The 17,882-nt window shown below is 39.9% G+C and overlaps 1 protein-coding gene across 1 annotated transcript in view; it reads right to left on the bottom strand.

Annotated features, from left to right (window-relative positions):
• Positions 1-9,272: 9,272 nt before the first annotated feature.
• The window catches only part of fam19a2 (family with sequence similarity 19 member A2, C-C motif chemokine like), a 61,551-nt gene continuing 52,941 nt past the window's right edge, over positions 9,273-17,882 (bottom strand). The window contains exons 4-6 of the mRNA XM_022749645.1: positions 13,867-13,991; positions 13,157-13,213; positions 9,273-9,549 (exon numbers count right to left, since the gene is read on the bottom strand). Coding sequence (XP_022605366.1) covers positions 13,184-13,213; positions 13,867-13,991 — 155 coding nt within the window. The 3' untranslated portion in view covers positions 9,273-9,549; positions 13,157-13,183. The remainder of the gene's footprint in view (positions 9,550-13,156; positions 13,214-13,866; positions 13,992-17,882) is intronic.

The following is a 17,882-nucleotide window of genomic DNA, read 5'->3' as shown; positions in this document are numbered from 1 at the left end:
TACGACATGTGTCCAAGCTTGAAACTGAAGTTGCTCCGTGCACATTGGTTTTTCTCAGTGATGAGGCGTAAAATAATTGTGTGTGTCCAAACACAAGTATAATTAGTGACTGTTTCTCACAGCATGGTTCTCTTCGTTGCCATGGATGTGGACTGGGAAAGTGGAAAACAGCCCTGCACTCACAAGAGAGCAGCGGCCGCCCCCGGCAGGCTTTGTTAGTTTTTAGGTGTGATCACTTTGGGGTCACCTCCAGATGAGTGCGTTTTCACTGTATTCTTTGTTGTAGTCGTGATGATGGCGTATCCCCACAACTCAACCATTCAGTTAATTAGTAAAATATTGTCATGACCAGTAGACGTCAGATGCCTCACGGTCTGACCTGCCTGGGCATTGAGAGATCTGAGGCTGTTGTGATGAGATGTTGAGCAGGGAAGGGTGGCTGTACTGTCTTTAAAGAGACACAGCAAGGAAAGTGTTATATCAATGATGAATCTCTTCTGCTTCCTTTATCTTATCCACATGTAATCCGACCCAGCGCTGTGAGGGATGCTTCACGGAGCTCAGGGGAACGCTGATCCATCTTGGTGCTAATTAGAGACGTCTCAGTTTTATTGGCGTGAGAAGCACCGGATACTGTTGATAACGTCAGCTCAGGTCCGGCGTACGTGCTCGCGGATCTATTCCTCATCAAATTTCCAATAACTAAACATAGCGATTTCCCTCCTGAGGGCAGTCTTAATGACATTAATGGGTACAACAGCGATGTATCACTGTAGCACCTATAATAACAGGAAGGAATGTCCTCTGGGTGCTTGAGCGTTTATGTAGCAGTTACCACAGCATGTGATCTGCATGAAAAGATTTCTTTGCTACAGTGTGCGTGGCAAACATCAGTATGACCAACACGTCTTCAGCCAATTGCATAGCTTGAGTAGAACTACAGCACTTGTTGATTAAATAGAATAATGCCTCATACTTATTCTGAACATTTTTATTTTCCATTCGAGCTCTCCATAGCTGTAGGAAGACAAAGACAGCATGGATTAGAAATTCATTTCAAGTATTGATTTTAAGTTTGTGTTTTTCCTCTTCTGAACCCTGACATCAAAAATGGAAACGGACTGAAATAAAATGTAACTAAAATAAGTAAATCACAGCTCAAACAACTGCTAGTCTGATCTAAGAAAAACTCCACCAGTAAAACTCACATAAATCCACCTCACCCATCAGAAGTAGTTCAAATGAACAAAGTGACAAAGTGAGTGCACTGTGTGTGTGTGTGTGTGTGTGTGTGTGTGCGTGTGCGCGCGTGTGCGTGCGCACACTCATTTACAGAATGGATGATGTGTAATTTTAAGAATTAATTACCAAATTTGTAATTCAATCAAACCATTTTTTTTATATTAATAGTATAAAATGAAAGCAGATGTTTCCATCACATTCATTTTTGCAAGTGTAACAGGAACGAAGCCGTTCATGATATTATGTCTGTGAACCTGTGGGGTTGTGGGTAATTTTACCTGTACGACTGGTCTGTAGCTTCATAACAAGAAGATGTGATGAGTATAGGGTGAAGACAAAGAGCTTCAATTAGAAACAATCTGACAGATTTGATTGGCAGGTAGGAATCTTAAATAGTGATTAAAGGTGCACTAATCAATATTTTTATGTTAACAATAGGTCAAATAACTTGTAGTGATGAACTCAGAGAATTATTGCCCACCTCTGCAGTTCCCCTCAGCTCTGTGGAGCATTTTAGTTTCTTTCAGCTCGTTGGTTTTAGTGTTGTACTGGTTCACTGTCTCAGGCCTCATCAGCCTCATTTCCAGCAGCAGCTAATGTTGCTCCATGTCTGCTGGACGTGTAGAGAGACGACTTCGTACTTTTAAATGCCATGTCAACTTAAAAAGAAATGATATTGATATGTCATTGTTGTGTTTACAGCTTGTTCTTTTAACACCCATGTGGTTAAAAAAAACATTAGTGCTGCTACGTTTGTGGGGCAACTACTGTATCAGGCTCATAGATAGATAGATAGATAGATCAGACTGTTCCCAGGCTTTACTTGAAAGGATGTGAATACACGGCAGAGAGAAGTGAATCTTACCAGCTGTAGCCTTTTCTATACCAGTAGAAATATGTAAATAATTCCTCTAGCAAGTGTCTCATTTGTCATTTGATGTCTTGATGGATGCATCAGAGGAATTCCTATCGCCGCATGTGAGGTGCATACATACACGTTCTCACTTCTCTCTTCCTGCCTGGAAAGTTTTGGAAGGCTCCATATCAGCGTGATTTACATTCACATCAGTAATTCTCTCTGTAACATGTGATTCTGACGAGTCCTTTTGTTATGTAACACGATTAAATGAAATTAAAGTACAAAGCTGTTGATAGAATCGATGGTTTACTGTGGGTCTGTGTAATGAAATTTCTTTTCCCAAGGAATCGATGAGCTCTGTTCCCCTGGTGGACTGTGTAATTACAAAACCCTCATTAGATTATGAAACTATACAGCATATGGTGTGAGGATGAGATTCCTTTGATGTGCTCTTGTAATGACTGCAGCAAAAAAAAAAGAAAAAAAAAAGAGAGAGAGAGACAGAGAGACACTTGCCTGCCGTTACTTCATTTAAATCTCTTGAAAGAAATCAAAGCTTTGAAAGCGAGATTTTCTGTTTTCAGCTCCCCCGCCCCCCGGACGCTCCCCCAACTCCTCTGAAGTGACTCAGATACCAACCTGGAGTCTGGCAGTGACCCTGGAAATGTGTTTCGACACACCAGGGCCAGCGGTGTTACAAACTTTTTTGATTCACAGCGAATGTTTGTCATTTTGCCAAAGGATGTAGAGAAGAGGGAAGCTCCATGTTTGAAGCGCTCGCTCCTCATCGAACATGAGAGAGGCGCTTCAGGCAGCACTTGTCTTCAGCTCTCAGTGAAACACATGTCACAGACTCCGTGTTTGGAAAAGAACAGCCGGCTGGGAAACACAGTCATTCACTATAACTATGTTTGACTGGCAACAGTGTCTACAGCAAGTGCACAGTGTCTGAAAACCAAGGTCCCTTTAACAAAAACTCAAAAAACAAGAGCAGTATCCCATTTCTCCCAGCTCTGTGTCTGTCTGCAGCTGAAGAACCTCTCGATTACATCACTTCTGTTCTGGAAACATTTTTTTTATTCCTGTTATTTCCCCAAAGAGAAACATTTTTAAAAAATGAGAGGCGTCAGCACTGCAACAAAAAAGCACGAAAAATCCTCCACAGTAATCAGGATTCACCACTTCTTAAACTGTGGGTTGAGATCCAAATTGACTTACAGGTTTGTTGCTGTTGAGTCCCTTTATGGCAAGGATATGAAATATTTTAATAAGCCTGTTTCCCAGAGCAATGAGAGCTAATTTTTCACTGGGGTCCTCAGCTAAAATCATTTAAGAGCAGCTCATCTAGACCACAGAATTATGTCTAATAATGGGAAATTTGAAGTTGAGATGGATGGGAGGGTTTCAAACAGGACAGGACTTAGAATCAGCAGCAGGCTGTCAGGGCACCCGAGTGTCAGTGTTTCTCTGTCGCTTAAAGCTGCAGGGAGTAAATAATCTTCTCTAATCATCCATCACTCAGGTTTCCCACGCATCCTGGAAAACCTAGAAAACAGTTGACCAGTTTTCCAGTTGTGGAAAATTGGAGAAAAAGGAAAATGTGCTGGAAAATATTGTGTTGTGCTGGAAATTCATTTCAACATTCTCTTATATTGCGGCAAAGTTATGTTCAGGATCATGTTGACGATCAAATGGTAGGCTAGTTTATGGACGACAGTCATTTTGAAGAGGCTATCGGTTTTGTTTGGCAATGCTGTGAACGCATCCCGAAGTCACATCACATGCTGCAGGTTTGATGATTTAAACCCTCAAGAATGTAACGTACATTATCCTTTAAGCATACACAAGCTCACTGTCGTAATTTATAAATTATCATATTCTTCCCAACTTGTTTTAAACGGTTGAATAATGGGTTATGGGTTGTTTAGCTAGCTAGCTTGTTTTGCCTGTAGCCAAAGATTTAATGTTTGTGATTCAACTCTGGTGGAGCAAAGGTTTCAAATGTGTGTTGGTTCATTGCTGACAGTTGGATAATATTAAATGTGAAGCCAAGGTCAGTACAATGAATAGAGGCCCAACTGTATGTTTGTCAAACACCGGCTAAATACTCGCTAACAGCACTTTTTACTTTTCTAGCATCTTTGTTAGCGTCACTTCAAACCCCATGTTGCATTGTTAAGGTAAAACAGACCATAATATGACATGAAATGTTTAACTTTAACCCAGCGGCAGAAAATAATCTGAGCAAGTTCAACTTTGAATCGCACATTTAGTCTAGATTTGTCAGTAAGGAAAATTATAGGCTGCTGTTTAGTTATCAGTGTTCGGGGTGTGGTTAATGGTTAATATAACTCATAAGAAAGAAGTGTCAGGTTATAAATGAATAATGATGATAATAATGGTACATTTTAACATTGTAGTTTTAGTTGTATTAAATTTGTTGCGATCAGTTTGTCATAATTTCATAATTAATTAAGCACGTAAGAGATGATTTCATAGATAACTATAGCAGAGTTTGGGCTGTATTATTTTAAATCAGACTTCCACAGATGGGAACATACTGGTGTATGCTGTGATTCCTGTCCGTCATATGAGTGAGACCGTCACTGAAAATGTCCTGGAAAATGAGAAAAAAGCGGTAACCCTGATCACTGCAACACACAAGACTCTCAACTCTGCTGTTTGACATTTTACGCCCACCCTTGTTATGTGCTCACAACTGTCCCAGAACAACTCAAACCAAGAGCATCTTCGATGTTACACATCAGAAATACAAGTGGTTGTGAAATAATAACTGTACAGAAGCCAAGGTTACAGCATCATCAATGCCAGGTAGAGAGGTAGAAAATAAGACATGTATTCCTGTAGCCCAGATGATTTGATATCAAATTTAGATTTGAGCAGCTTAAAGTCTGGTTTGCTGCAGGTGAAACAACCTGCTGTTTCCTCCGATCTGGCTAAAAAATTGTTGCCAAACTGCAGTGACTATGTTGAATCATTTCCCCTCCCCGAGGACAAAGAAAAAATGAAGTTATCATCCACAGGCTTGTTTCATTTTTCACAGAAAACAGACTCAGACTGGGCCAACATGATTATAACAGGAGGTACTGCTCCTGTTGACGGGAAAAAAAAAAAGACCATCTGAAACAATTTAACAGGAAACTACAAAGCAGGTATTGATCTGTCTCTGCGTTTCAAAATAAAGTGACCGTTTCACCTGCTGATTTACATCAGAACGCTTCACTTTACTCCACACTGTGATTTCAGCCGCTGTGATAACAGGATTCAGGACGGGCTTCGTTGAGATGTTTGGCTGTTGATTTGATAAAGCTCAGCCTCCCCTCTGAGGTGACGAGCTCGTCAAGGACCATGATGTTAGTGGGGAGTTAGAATTGTTGACTGAGCGCGCATCAAGTCGTCAGGTGACTTGAAACATTTGGTCTGGCCCTGAAAGGTTGATGGTAAATTTTGCAGTCTCGCTTTTATACATGTGATAGAATCGTTCACAGATGCTGTGAGACACGACACGTCGTCAGACATGACATCTGATCCACTGCAGGTGCCTTGTAATATTTCATCAAGGCTTTGACTGAACTATTTCAGATATGTGGTGATGTCACAGTTGGTGGTTTTAATATTAACCTTTTGAGACTGGATGAGATGTACACATGTAGTATATGATTTTGTCGTTTTTAAGATGTGACCGATGCATTGGGATTCGCTGAAATTCAGGTCAGGAAGGCAAAATCCATCATGGGAAATGTTTTTCTTTTTTTTCTTTTCTTTTTATGGCACAAAAAAGTTTTTAAGGTTGTGGTTCAGTCAATGGCTGATGACCTGAGCGAGGGGAGCGCTCTTGAAGCAGATTATAGCTGGACGAAAACAACGACTTAGAAGATTCAGACACTGATTTCATCCTGCTAAGCTGCTAACCAGTTAGCCAAGGCCCAGCGTGAGACATGTTGGAAGAGGAAGAGGAAATGGAGGAGGGGGAGGATTGGCCAGCCAGTATCTGTCACCAATACCTTTTATTTCTCAGCCTTTCTCAGGCAAATGTGCTTGTTTTTTTTTAGCCATATCCAGTTTCAAGGGCAAAGGCAATGATTTACAATGAAAGTCAGAGGTTTAAGCTCTCAGATGGTTTCTATTTCATGTTTCTATCTGCTTCCAAGTCTGAATAATAAAGGTTTTAGTGAACATCAAGTCAACGTTTTATTTTAGAGGGCGCCTTAGGTCTTAATGGGTTAACAGTGACATTTTATCCACCGTCAGAACCTTTCTGTCGGAATCAGTCCTGTAAACACAGTCACCAGCTGAGTCAACACCTCTCTGACACAGAACCAACAACACCTAAATATACTGCAAGAAGCTTTACAGTCAGATTTATTGCAGAGTTTCTGGATTATATTAAGATGCAGGAGGTGTGTCTGTGTATAGATTTCTTTATTCTTTCAGCATTAAAAGCATGAAATCATCGATTTACATGCACAGCAGTCATAGTCCAGGACGTGCACGGTCAGCGGCGGATCACACGCTTCTATACATACTACTACACACACACCACTCCAAAATCATAAAACACCTTTTCAGTGGTTTTTCGATCTTTTCTGACGCTGAATGAAACCCTGCATCAAAATGTTTGAGACTGAGAAAAACGTCACCGACAAAATCCTCCACAGGTCTAAATCCTGCTGCAGGTCTATGTGATGAGAGAACTGCCCACAACCACCTGTAGAAAGGCGGCTCTCCTGCACGCGGTTGATTGAACACCTGTAGCTGCGTCACACAACATCCAGCTTCATCCGCCAGTCCCTGTTGTGTGTAATTTTACACATGGACAGTCCAGCAGTGTTAAATATTGCAATCTGACATGTGGACAGGATCAGTCAGAATCTAACAGTAAATAATGTGAGTAATAATCAAGACACATTCAAACAGTAAGATCATCTAATGCAACTGTACGAGTCCTGACCGCCGTCACTTCTGTCAGGACATTTTGTACTGAAAGTTCAAACTCAGAATAAGAATATTTTCGTGTTTATCCATATAATCAGTAACGACAAAACAATCCATCCTATCTGCCACAAAGAAATAAAACATGTTAATAAGAATATCTTCAGTTCACGTATGTGAGGTAGTTTTTTTTTTTATCTTGGCCAGGTCCAGTCTCCAAACCTGAACCTGAACCGATCTGTTACCTGCAGTTATCTCTAATTGAAAGCTGGACCTGACTTAACCCATTAATATACTATGTTAATATGAGTTAATATAGACCGGACTCAGAATTAAAGGTCGGCTCAGAGCACAGTGCAGATACCTTCATTAATTATTGAAATCTTTTGATGAGACACTGGGATTAAATGTTCACTGTTCCTGTGTGTTTTTCTAAATACTAACAAATCTCCAAACCCTGTGTGAGGTTGTCAGGGCTGTGTCATTTTATTTTTATCTGTCTGTTTATCTTAACTCTATGAGTTTATTGGGCTTAAAAACATAAATGAGCGTTTTCTAATATGTGGAGGAGGGGAAGAAGTTTCACTCAATTAGCCCCTAACCTTATTGTTTCCAAAACTATAAGCAGCTTCCAACATACATCAGCTGCCTGTTAATCCTGCCGCTGATAGTATATCCATATGGAAGCCCTGAAAAGCAAAAAAAATATAAATAATTTGTTTCATTGCCTCTTGAGGGTTGTTTTCACAGATGGAAAAAAAAAAAAAAAAACGAGAGCTAAACATCAGACTCGTACCCCAGCCTCTGAGCTAAAAGTCCTACATGTGATCGGTTCTTCCATCAAAGCTTATTTCTGACTTCCTGAAATCTCCCTGGCAGAAAACCTTCGCAAATTAAAATACATTTCTAGCCAAATGAAGGAAGAAGGAAGTAATGTTACATAACTTGTTAACACACATTATATCTACCTTGTGTTTAGAATGAAGTGGATTTTTTTTTTTTCTTTCCTTCTTTCTTTTTTTTTTTTTTGAGGGGATTGGGGTTGGGGGGTCTTAATTATTTTCTTTATTCCCTGCCTCTTAGCGCTTGTTTTCACAGATGAAAGATAACAAAAAAGAAAAAAGAAAAAAATCTAACTTGCCATTCAGGGCTTCCGAATATTTAGGGCAATGTACAGTGTTATGAAAGTTCACACTTAAACTAGTTCATGTTCATTTCTCGTCTGGACTATTCTTTTCAGTAGAACCTCCTCCATCCATCCATCCATCCATCCCTCCATCCCTCCGCAGCCCCCAGTCACTGCCACATTACTTTAAACTACTACTGAGACACAGACGGAGACGACTGTTAAAAGCCAAGAATAACCAATGTCAGTAAATGTTTTACCACTTAAACAATGTGTCATAAAGCAGGACAGCTCTGAAGTGATCCATGTGGAAATGTAATCGACTATTAGCACATTTGTCATGATGCAGAAAGTGAAAAAAGAGGAGCAGTCAAGCTAAACTCGGATACCGCCGTAAAACACAGTTCTTCTTCTTCTGATGTTTGGTGCATTACTGCGCACTTCTGGTGCGTGGACGTGATGTGCAGTGATATCTGACACAAGGCTTTAGTTACACAATCATAGTTTATTACTGATGTCATCACTTACACAGACAGAGGAAGTGTTAGCGATACCTACTGAAAGGTGACCAGATTTAAATCATACTGGAGGAACTAGTTGAAAACAGTTGAGGGAATGTTGTTGTTGTTGTTGTTGTTGTTGTTGGCACCCAGTTTTCATTTACAATGTTGTTGTCCAGAGTCTGAACTCAGAGCTGTGATACACAAACAGAATCAGAGTGATTTTCAAATAAACCAGGACTGGATCCAGCTGTGTGTCTGTCAACAGCTGGTTTGATTAGTTTACACCTGACACAGCTCTGCAGAACTTCAGCAGTCCTTTTAATATGAATGACGTAGCGATGAATGTGGTTGTGTATTTCTTTGAAAATCACCCTGAATATCCGCCGCCTCGCCGCATGTTTTCATCTGTATTTGAAACTACACTTTGTCACAATTGACCGATTTAAAACAAAGTCACAGTTTGTATGAATAGTTGTGATGCTTACAACATACCGACCTGCTGTTCACCCTGGTCATCTTGTGATGCAAAATCCCCTGTAAAGAACATAAGACTCTACAAATTAACACATAGGCAAAGTTCACCATTGTATTCCACTACGAGCAGTATAGTGTCAGAGGGTAAATCCTGTCGTCCGGTAGGGCCAATCACATGGAGTCCTTCGAAGAAGAAGCGTCGACTGATCAGTACCATTTCATAGGATCTACTTCTCTTCAGATGTCCATAGAGTTCAGGAAGAAGCATTCAGAGTTTTCCAAAGATAAACTGCGGTCCAGAAGAAAGGAAGTCTCTATTTACAGAAAGGTCCTCTGCATTATTACTCTCTTCTCCTCTGATGATCTAACAAAGACCAGAACTGTAGATTCACCTGTGAAGAAGAAAATCTGATTAAAATAAAATGAAATCAAAGCTACGGCAGCGTGTGTTTTAATAAAATACACCACATCGCCATGTGTTCAGATATATTCTGCATAATATGTGAGTGATAAAACGCCATTAAAACAATAGACAGAAACCGTGGATGAGCAGAAAGAGAAGAGAGCGTGACCTGCATTAATAAAACTCAGCATTGGCAATAGATGATCCGAGCACAAAGACACGAGTCTCCGCCCACACTGATGGAAACAATTATAAAATCAGATCTATTAATCAGCATTGAGACCTTTTTTTTTTTTTTTCACTTTTTCATCTTTTTGGACGGTGGAAACAAGTCATCAACACAGACGTCACATGGTGAACACTGTAGCAAACAGGTGCTTATTGACAGATAGGGACCAACAGTGAAGGGAAACTGCATAAGTGATTGATTCTCTGTACAATACAAATAGTATTTTATCTATAAAAATATTGATTATAGCAGCTTTAAGGTTCTGTGTCTGGGAACTATGAATACTCACTGTAGTTTTCATAAAAATCTGTCCATTGGTTGATGATGTTAGCGGGAAAAGCTCATTTTAATTCAGCCATTTAATGAATTCTACGTAATCTTAACGACTCAAAAGTAAGTAAACTTTATTTGTAATGTGTCTTTGAAACCAGAGTTATAACGTGCTGTACTGTGCAAAAAGAAGGAAAAAAAAAAAACAGGAAATAACTTTGTAAATTTTGTAAAATAATATTAAGATTTTATTTGTATTTGACAGCAACGTCATCAGCTCCTCAACAAGCAGCAGCTTCACATCTACACAGGTCAAACGTCTGAGCAGGTGAAAGGCAACATCAAGTGTAAAGGTCAGAAACACCTGAGGGATTCATTCAGATTCAGTGTCATCCCAGAACCAACGGACGTGCAGTAGACTGGCCTTGAACCACCAGCATATTGATCTATCAGTTCGGTTGTTCTACAGTGTTCAGGATAAATGATTCTGCGGATGGGGACTGTGCTCCACACTCCTCCCCTGGTCCGATGCTGCCAGATACTCTGAAGACCTCCATTCTCCTTGAGATTAAATTGCCTGTCATGAAGCCTGGTGTCTGACTGGCAGCTCCTCTGCTCTTCCAAAAAGTACATTCTGGGAAAGACTCTTGAGGAACATAACATAACAACCTTCATAACGACGTCCGCTATCGATTCCAGACGTCTGTCAGCTGCCACGTACGTTTGACGGACTGAGGGAAGCTGCGCCGAACTTGTAAGGCTCCATTATCGATGCTGAACTCTTGATAGGAAACAGACAGCTCTGACAGCGTGGTTAGATTAATTCATGAATGGATCGCCTGACACCGAACAGGGCAGAGCGGCAGCGTGGCACTGCACAGCTTCTTATAAATCATCCTCAATTATGCAGAAAAGCAAAAACAATCCGGAAACCATCAGGCCATCACTTCACAAGAAAACCTGCATAATCATATAAACACAGGCTAAAGAGTTCCCATAAATCCAGGTTGGTGCAGCACTTTGCTGGTCGCTGAACAGCCTGCAATAAATTCCCCCCCTTTACAGAGCCATTTAAATTCTGAGCTGCCACTGTGATTTATGTGGGACTAATTTGAGAATAATTCCACGCCGAACAGACAAAGAGTGGAGCGTCTTTCTGTCAGAGGAGAAAAACGTCTTCAGAGATGGATATACTCTGCGTCTCACTTCAGGGGTGGGGTGCTGTGGGGATCATTAACAGTCATTTGAATGGCTGTCTGAAACAATGCTAAAAATACAGACAGGAAAACCAAGTCTTCAGTGGGTGTTGCGTTCGTTTAATTGGTGGCTGACAAGTGCTAATTTAACTGGCAAAGGATTCATTTCCTTTTAGTGCCTGAAGTAAGGTTGGCTGAAAGATTTAACACAGCAGGTGCATGGGCTCGTGTTTGTGTAATTCAGCTGTGTAATTGGCACACTGCAGTGTCCTTCTCAGCAATATGCTTTGTTTTTTTGTTAACTACTAGATTTGAGATTTTCACAGCATTTTAAAGCTGCACTAGGCAAGATTTTTTTTATTTTTTTTATTTTTTGTATGTGAGAATCTGTCCGTAAAATCAGCGAAAACAGGAAGCAGGGACACTGCAGAGTCACCTTTTACCCTGATGAAGCTTTACTGTCAGAGGTAATCAACACGTATTGTGACTGTTCTGGAGGTAAATCAGTAGGAGAGACGTCGCTACACATTCATTTTAACGGTAGCATAGAAATTTAGCAGATTAGCAGGAAGGAGAGAAGGTCGTGACGGTAGGTGGAGAAAATATTCAGGATTCATTTGTGAGACACGCCTTGTTATTATGACATCCTGCAAGTGTGTTAGCAGCAGATGTAAGGTTGCATCTGCTGCTAACACACCCACCCACTCTGAGAAGAGTCTGCTGTCACTGAATATTCAAAGATTTTTCTCTTTTACTGCCTCTCTCTTTTACTAAAGGTCTCATATCAAAGCTTTGGGGTCTTTTTGTGATCATTTTAATTAGTTAAGAGCAGTGTGGACTAATATGTTTCTTTTTTCTTTTCTTCTTTTTGTTATTGTCTGATTGTCTATTACATCACAGTAACACCAGACAGAAATTAATGACCTGAAAGCAACAACGAAGTACAGTTTGTCTCGTTTTACTACAATTTTCCATCAGTATAATTTGGAAGGTGCATCAAGTTTTAAAATCCTCCTTAATGCAACTTTAAGAAAGCAAAACGCTATAGATTTCCTCATCTGCTCAGACTGAATTGTGAGTCTGGTAAAACATCGTTAAAAGCAGTACAAACAGTGTTGTGAACAGGAGTGCTCTGTACACAGAGAGCTGTGCTTGCTAACATTAGATCTTTATTCACGCTTATCCCTGTGTAGTATAAACACTGTTTATGGGATTCGTCACTTTCTAGGATTCCTGTGTTAACGAGTCCAAAAGACACGATTTCAGCTGTTACCCCTCGCTGCCGTTTGGGGGTTGAAAGCGTATAAACACCGCGGCTCTGTTTGAAGACCTGTCTTCCCCGCTGTGTCCTGGGTTTTTCAGCAGCCAATCACTGCACTGTTTACACGGTGAATTCGCGAGATGTTTCCAGTGCATATGAAAATGTTTCTGGTTCAGAGTGATACAGGTCAGTGTTGTTGAAGGTTCTGGGTTTTTGTGGTGTGTGTCCCCCCCCCCCGAAGAAAGGGTGACCCCCCGCTGCTTCAGCTTGCAGAAAGATTCGGAAACTTAAGAAAGTTGTTTCTCTCGCTGAGTTCAAAGGTGTGCGAGATGAATCCGCTGGGTGATGATGATGATGCTTTGAACTGGTTTTTGTTGTCTTTGTGGATTGTACACCTTGACTCACTCTTCCTTTCTGTCTCTGGAGGACTGACACCACTGGGAAACGTGGTTAATAATACCATTTGACACGGGAGGGAACACCACACAGTAAATTATATGCAAATGTTCTATTTGTACAATGAAGTAATACTGAGACACAGTAATGATCCCTGTTGGGAATTTCTGTATTTTTCAGTTGGATGTTTGGTCGACAAAGAATAAAGACAAGTTAAAACTTCAAATACGAACAGGTTGATTACCTGGACTCTGCTGTGAAGCATCTGACGTTACCAAAGCTGGTCTCTGTCTGCAGAAATCTTTTCCAGTCATCCATGTTTGAAGAGACGAGAAAAGAAAAGATATGTTCAGCTTTCATACGTAAAGGTCTCATCAAGACCTGATAATTACCAAAAAATTATTTTCAAACATCACCAGACACCCAGGCTTGTCTCAGTGGCCTGGACTCATTAAAGAAAGAAAAAAAAAATACATATATATATATATATATATATATATATATAATATGTATATCCCATTCTGAGGTCCCGACAAGTCCCTGAATCAATAGCCCCAGGCTCCAGGCTCCTGGCTCCAAGCAGGTGTGGTGCGGGCAGTTTAAATAATTAAGTACATGGAGAGAGGCAGAACTGAAGTCCATGGGTCGTCATAACACGGTGAAGGATATGGGCATCGTGTTACAACGTTAAAAGCAAGTAATTGGAGTGAGTAATTGGCCGGTTTGGCTGCTCAAAGTGGCCTGAAAGTGCTAAGGAGACATGGCAGCCCATTGATTACAGGCCCCTGGGGGTCCGGAAACCGACTGCAAACATTAGCTGTTTTTAGGGTCGAGGCGGGGCAGGTGACTGTAACAGAAGCCACAACCTCTTGACTTTGAAGAGTCGCCAGTGTGTGAGGTCAGATTCAACAGGTTTGAATACAATACAGTGACAGGTTTGTCTGTCAAACTTACCTTGGTAGTTTTGATCTTGTTCCCTGTAGCGCAGCTCCAGCCCTTCAGATCAGGAAGGACTTTGCATTCCTCCCCGTCAAGGCACGGATGCATCTGACACCACCACTTCTGCTCCACTATCGAGGCTAGTGGACAAGAATGGAGGTCAAAAAAATAAATAAATAAATCTTATCGTCTGTAGCCGTCATGCTAGTGTTCATTTATCAAATCTAATTATTAAATGTATTACAATAAAACCTAAACGACAATGGGACAGACGAACGAATGATAACTAATTATTGTTGAAATGCAAAGTGTAATTCAAAGACCTGAACGCATCTGTGAAATCACACCCTGTGTCTGATTGGTTAAATAGTGCCTGACCCATTGGGCTAATTAGCAGAATCACATATTCCAGTAACGTTAGCCTTCATCTTTGCTAGTAACGTTAGTTAACCTAACACGTTCTGATTTATGGAGCAAACTGCGATAGAAAGAAGCAACAAAACAGTTCAGGACAAACCATGAACACAGACAGGCCAACATCCCCAAAACAAAACGTAGCATCATTAATGACTGTGGATGTAACGTTAGCGTTATTTTCATTTTTTGTGTTGTTTCCTGTGGATGTCAACTATTTATATCTTCACAGATGTTCCCTAAAAAGATGTTACTGTTAACATCATCTGACATTTATGTTAGCTTATGTTAGCCTACCTTTCCGTGAATGTTGTTGTGCAAAATAGGCTAACACCAAATCAATTCACCTTCAGCTTCATGCTCAACTCTACACCTCTGCAGAAAGATCATTTAGATGACCTTGTTTTCTTTGTATTTGTTTCAGGACAAGATTTTCCACATTTCCATGATGTTATGAGTCTGATATGAGGCGTCTCCTCAAACACCAATCAAATCGTCACAGGTGTGTCTCATCAAGCCGTGTCACATTTTGACAGCTGTCTGAGGTAAGTGATGTAACATTTGCTTTTTGACTGGCAACGCTCACTAACTCTATTTTGAGCCTTTCCACACAAATGCATGTTGAAGACGGGAAAAGCGGAAAAAGCTTCAGGTCTTGATCCGCCGCAGTGAGAGAGCATTAAACTTCTGCTACTCCATCGTACAGCACATTATTTAAATGTATTACAGAGGTCATTATCTATGTTCCACCTCCCCCTCCACCAGCATTAGTGTTCTTCCTAATGAAGAGTTGGTTATTATAATCCACACGTAACTCCGGAGCCTCACTGGAGTAAATTGCACAGAATGGATTCTTTATGACATGAGGGAATCACTCTGTATCTCACAGCCGTGGTTGTAGCAGCAGTGCAGTGTAACAAGTGCATCAGGTCAACTGCGAGCAGATGGTGGTGGTGGTGCAGCAGCGGCTATTAAAAAGCCACAGAGGTTTCCAGTGAAATGAAATGGGAGTATTGATAACCAAACATAGATAAAGTGCAGGGGATACATTTCACTGAGCAGTTAATGATGCTTTAAAAACACGAAGGCTGAAAACATCTGGGAGCAAAAAATAGATTCATATTTTATTTATTTTATTTTATTTATTGTAGCAGTAAAAATTTCCTACACGGCTTTGCTTTGACCTTGAGCTCTTATTCATAAACGATCAGACGTGATTTTTTTTTTTTCACATTTAAAGGGCTCGCGACTCAATCCTGTTAGAACACATTGAGTGGTGCGAGCTGATGTATTAATTGTCTTATGTTTACAAAAACTTTAAAAATCGAGTCATTCATCTTTTAATCAAATGGAGAAATGCCTTAATTACATCCATGTGCCTGCAGTGAAGATCACAGTCTGAGTGTCTTTGGATTGTGGCCAAAGCATGTAGAGTGTGACGTCATGGAGTTCTAGTTCACTTGTAATTTTGCAGTTAACGGAGCCCTTCACAAATTTTACACATCAATTTCAGTTTAATTGTCAATGGGAGCATTAGTTGTTATACTGATGGTAGATTTTTAAAAAGTTGATTTGATGAAGATTTATTGGCCAAAAGACCCATGTATGTTTTTAGATTATGACCAAAACCAGGAACTAAAAGCCTCTGCCGAATCAATTTGACAATCCTTAAAGGCCCATATTGTATAAAGTGAGATTTCCACGTGTTGTTTGATTATAAAGCAGGTCTAGGTTCTGTATTAATACTGTAAAAGTATAAAATCGCTCAGTCCACAGAGAAATGCACACAGCCTGTATTCAGAAACTGAGCCTTAAAGCTGTTAGGACTTTTGTAACTTTGTGATGTCGCAACAAAACAGTCACTGCTCTCAGCTATGCCCCAAGAGAGGCTCAGACCTCCTCTCTTCTGATTGGCTCACCGACCTGCTGTTGCTAAAACTCCAGAGAGAAGCCTGAGAGAGGAGATGTAAAACTACACTGAGATGGTTTTTGGTTCTTAAAACCACAAATATATCTTCTTATGGATCAACACTTCAAATAAAACATAGGAAAAGTGTAAAATATGGAGCTTTAAAATCTGTCTCTTGTAACTGACTGTCTACATTTGATCTTATTAAACTTTTTCAGGAAAGGTCATAGTAACATTACATTTTTATTTTGATGCTCTGTGTTACTTTCTTTCTTATGTGAACTTCATGACTCAAATAGACCAATGCAACTAAGTACATTTACTCAAATGCTTATTTAAGTACAAATGTAAGTACTTGAATACTTTCTCTATTTCATGCCATTTTAAACTTCCACTACACTATACTACACAATAGGAAGTACAAAATATATTGTAATTTTTACTCCAATACATTTGTTTCACATTCATTTAGTTACTTTGCAAATTAGGATTGTAAATACAAACCTATTATCAGTTTTAAATAAAAACCTTGTCGGGCATTTAACTAAGCAACCATATATAAAATAATTCAAATTAGCTCGGCCTCCACCAACTACAACAGTAAAATGCTACTTTCACATTAATGCATCAGGAATAATAATCAAATAATATAATTCATTATAGTATTACACTGACTTTAACTTTTAATACTTGCAGTGCATTTTCATAATAATACATTGATTTACATTTTTAATGCAGGTTGTTTACTAATAGAACTAATAGAGTAACGTAGTAACGAGTATTTGTATGCTGCTGTACTGCAGCTTTGGCCTTTCATCAGCTGATCTCATTTATCAGGTTAAAATGAATCCATCCTCTGGACTTCACCTGTGAACCACTTTGACTCCAGTCCAGTGGATTAATGCTGATCTAACGTTGAATGCAGAGGCAGACTGATGTTTCTGTGAGTAACTGATGATGATGATGTAGTTATAGGATACAATCTGTAAATATCCCTTCACTAAAACTAGGGGCATAAAAAGTCAGAAGTATTCTTTAGATTTGTTACAGTGTGTTTTCTCAGCATCAACTAGAAGGTGCATTTAAATCAAAAGTCTCCATGTGATTGAGACACTTTCAGTAAAATTTTCAGGTATTTTCTGCATCTTCTGAATTTCAAATGGATTCATGTTTTCTCAAATGTCTGGAGGTTCATTTATCTTCATATGAAGAGGTGATTGTCTCACAGAGTTGAGCTAAAGGTAAATCCCTGGTTGTAGAAGAAAGAATAATTAAAAGGTTAAGTGCTGATCATTTTTTCCTAAGATCACCCATGGAGCTTTAAACTGAGGCCGGTGGCTCACAGCTCTAATTTGCAGAAAATGTCAATACTTAAATGTCAAGGAATAGGTCAAACATGATTGGGTCCAGAGTTTAGCCAGAAACCTTCGCTTTTCAGACCAAAGTGAAGCAGCCACTTCAGCCGAGTCGGGGTCTGACCCATTAGCATGCTAAGAGACCCTCTGAGTCATTGACTTTACAGTGGACAGTTTCGCGCTCATTCAGAAGTGATAAAAGAAAATGTCCATGAGCCAGAATTCAGCAGACAGTATTCACTGATGGCAAATAATATGTCATTCAATCAGACAGGAGATTCAGGAAGTACTGGCAATATAGCCGCTAATACTGAGAGATACCTCACCTACACCTACCAGCCACGACTGCTACT

Source organism: Seriola dumerili, unplaced genomic scaffold (genome assembly GCF_002260705.1).
Source record: "Seriola dumerili isolate Sdu_G_001 unplaced genomic scaffold, Sdu_1.0 BDQW01000138.1, whole genome shotgun sequence".
In the NCBI taxonomy this organism is placed as follows: Eukaryota; Metazoa; Chordata; class Actinopteri; order Carangiformes; family Carangidae; genus Seriola; species Seriola dumerili.
This window is presented reverse-complemented; position numbering and strand designations above follow the sequence as displayed.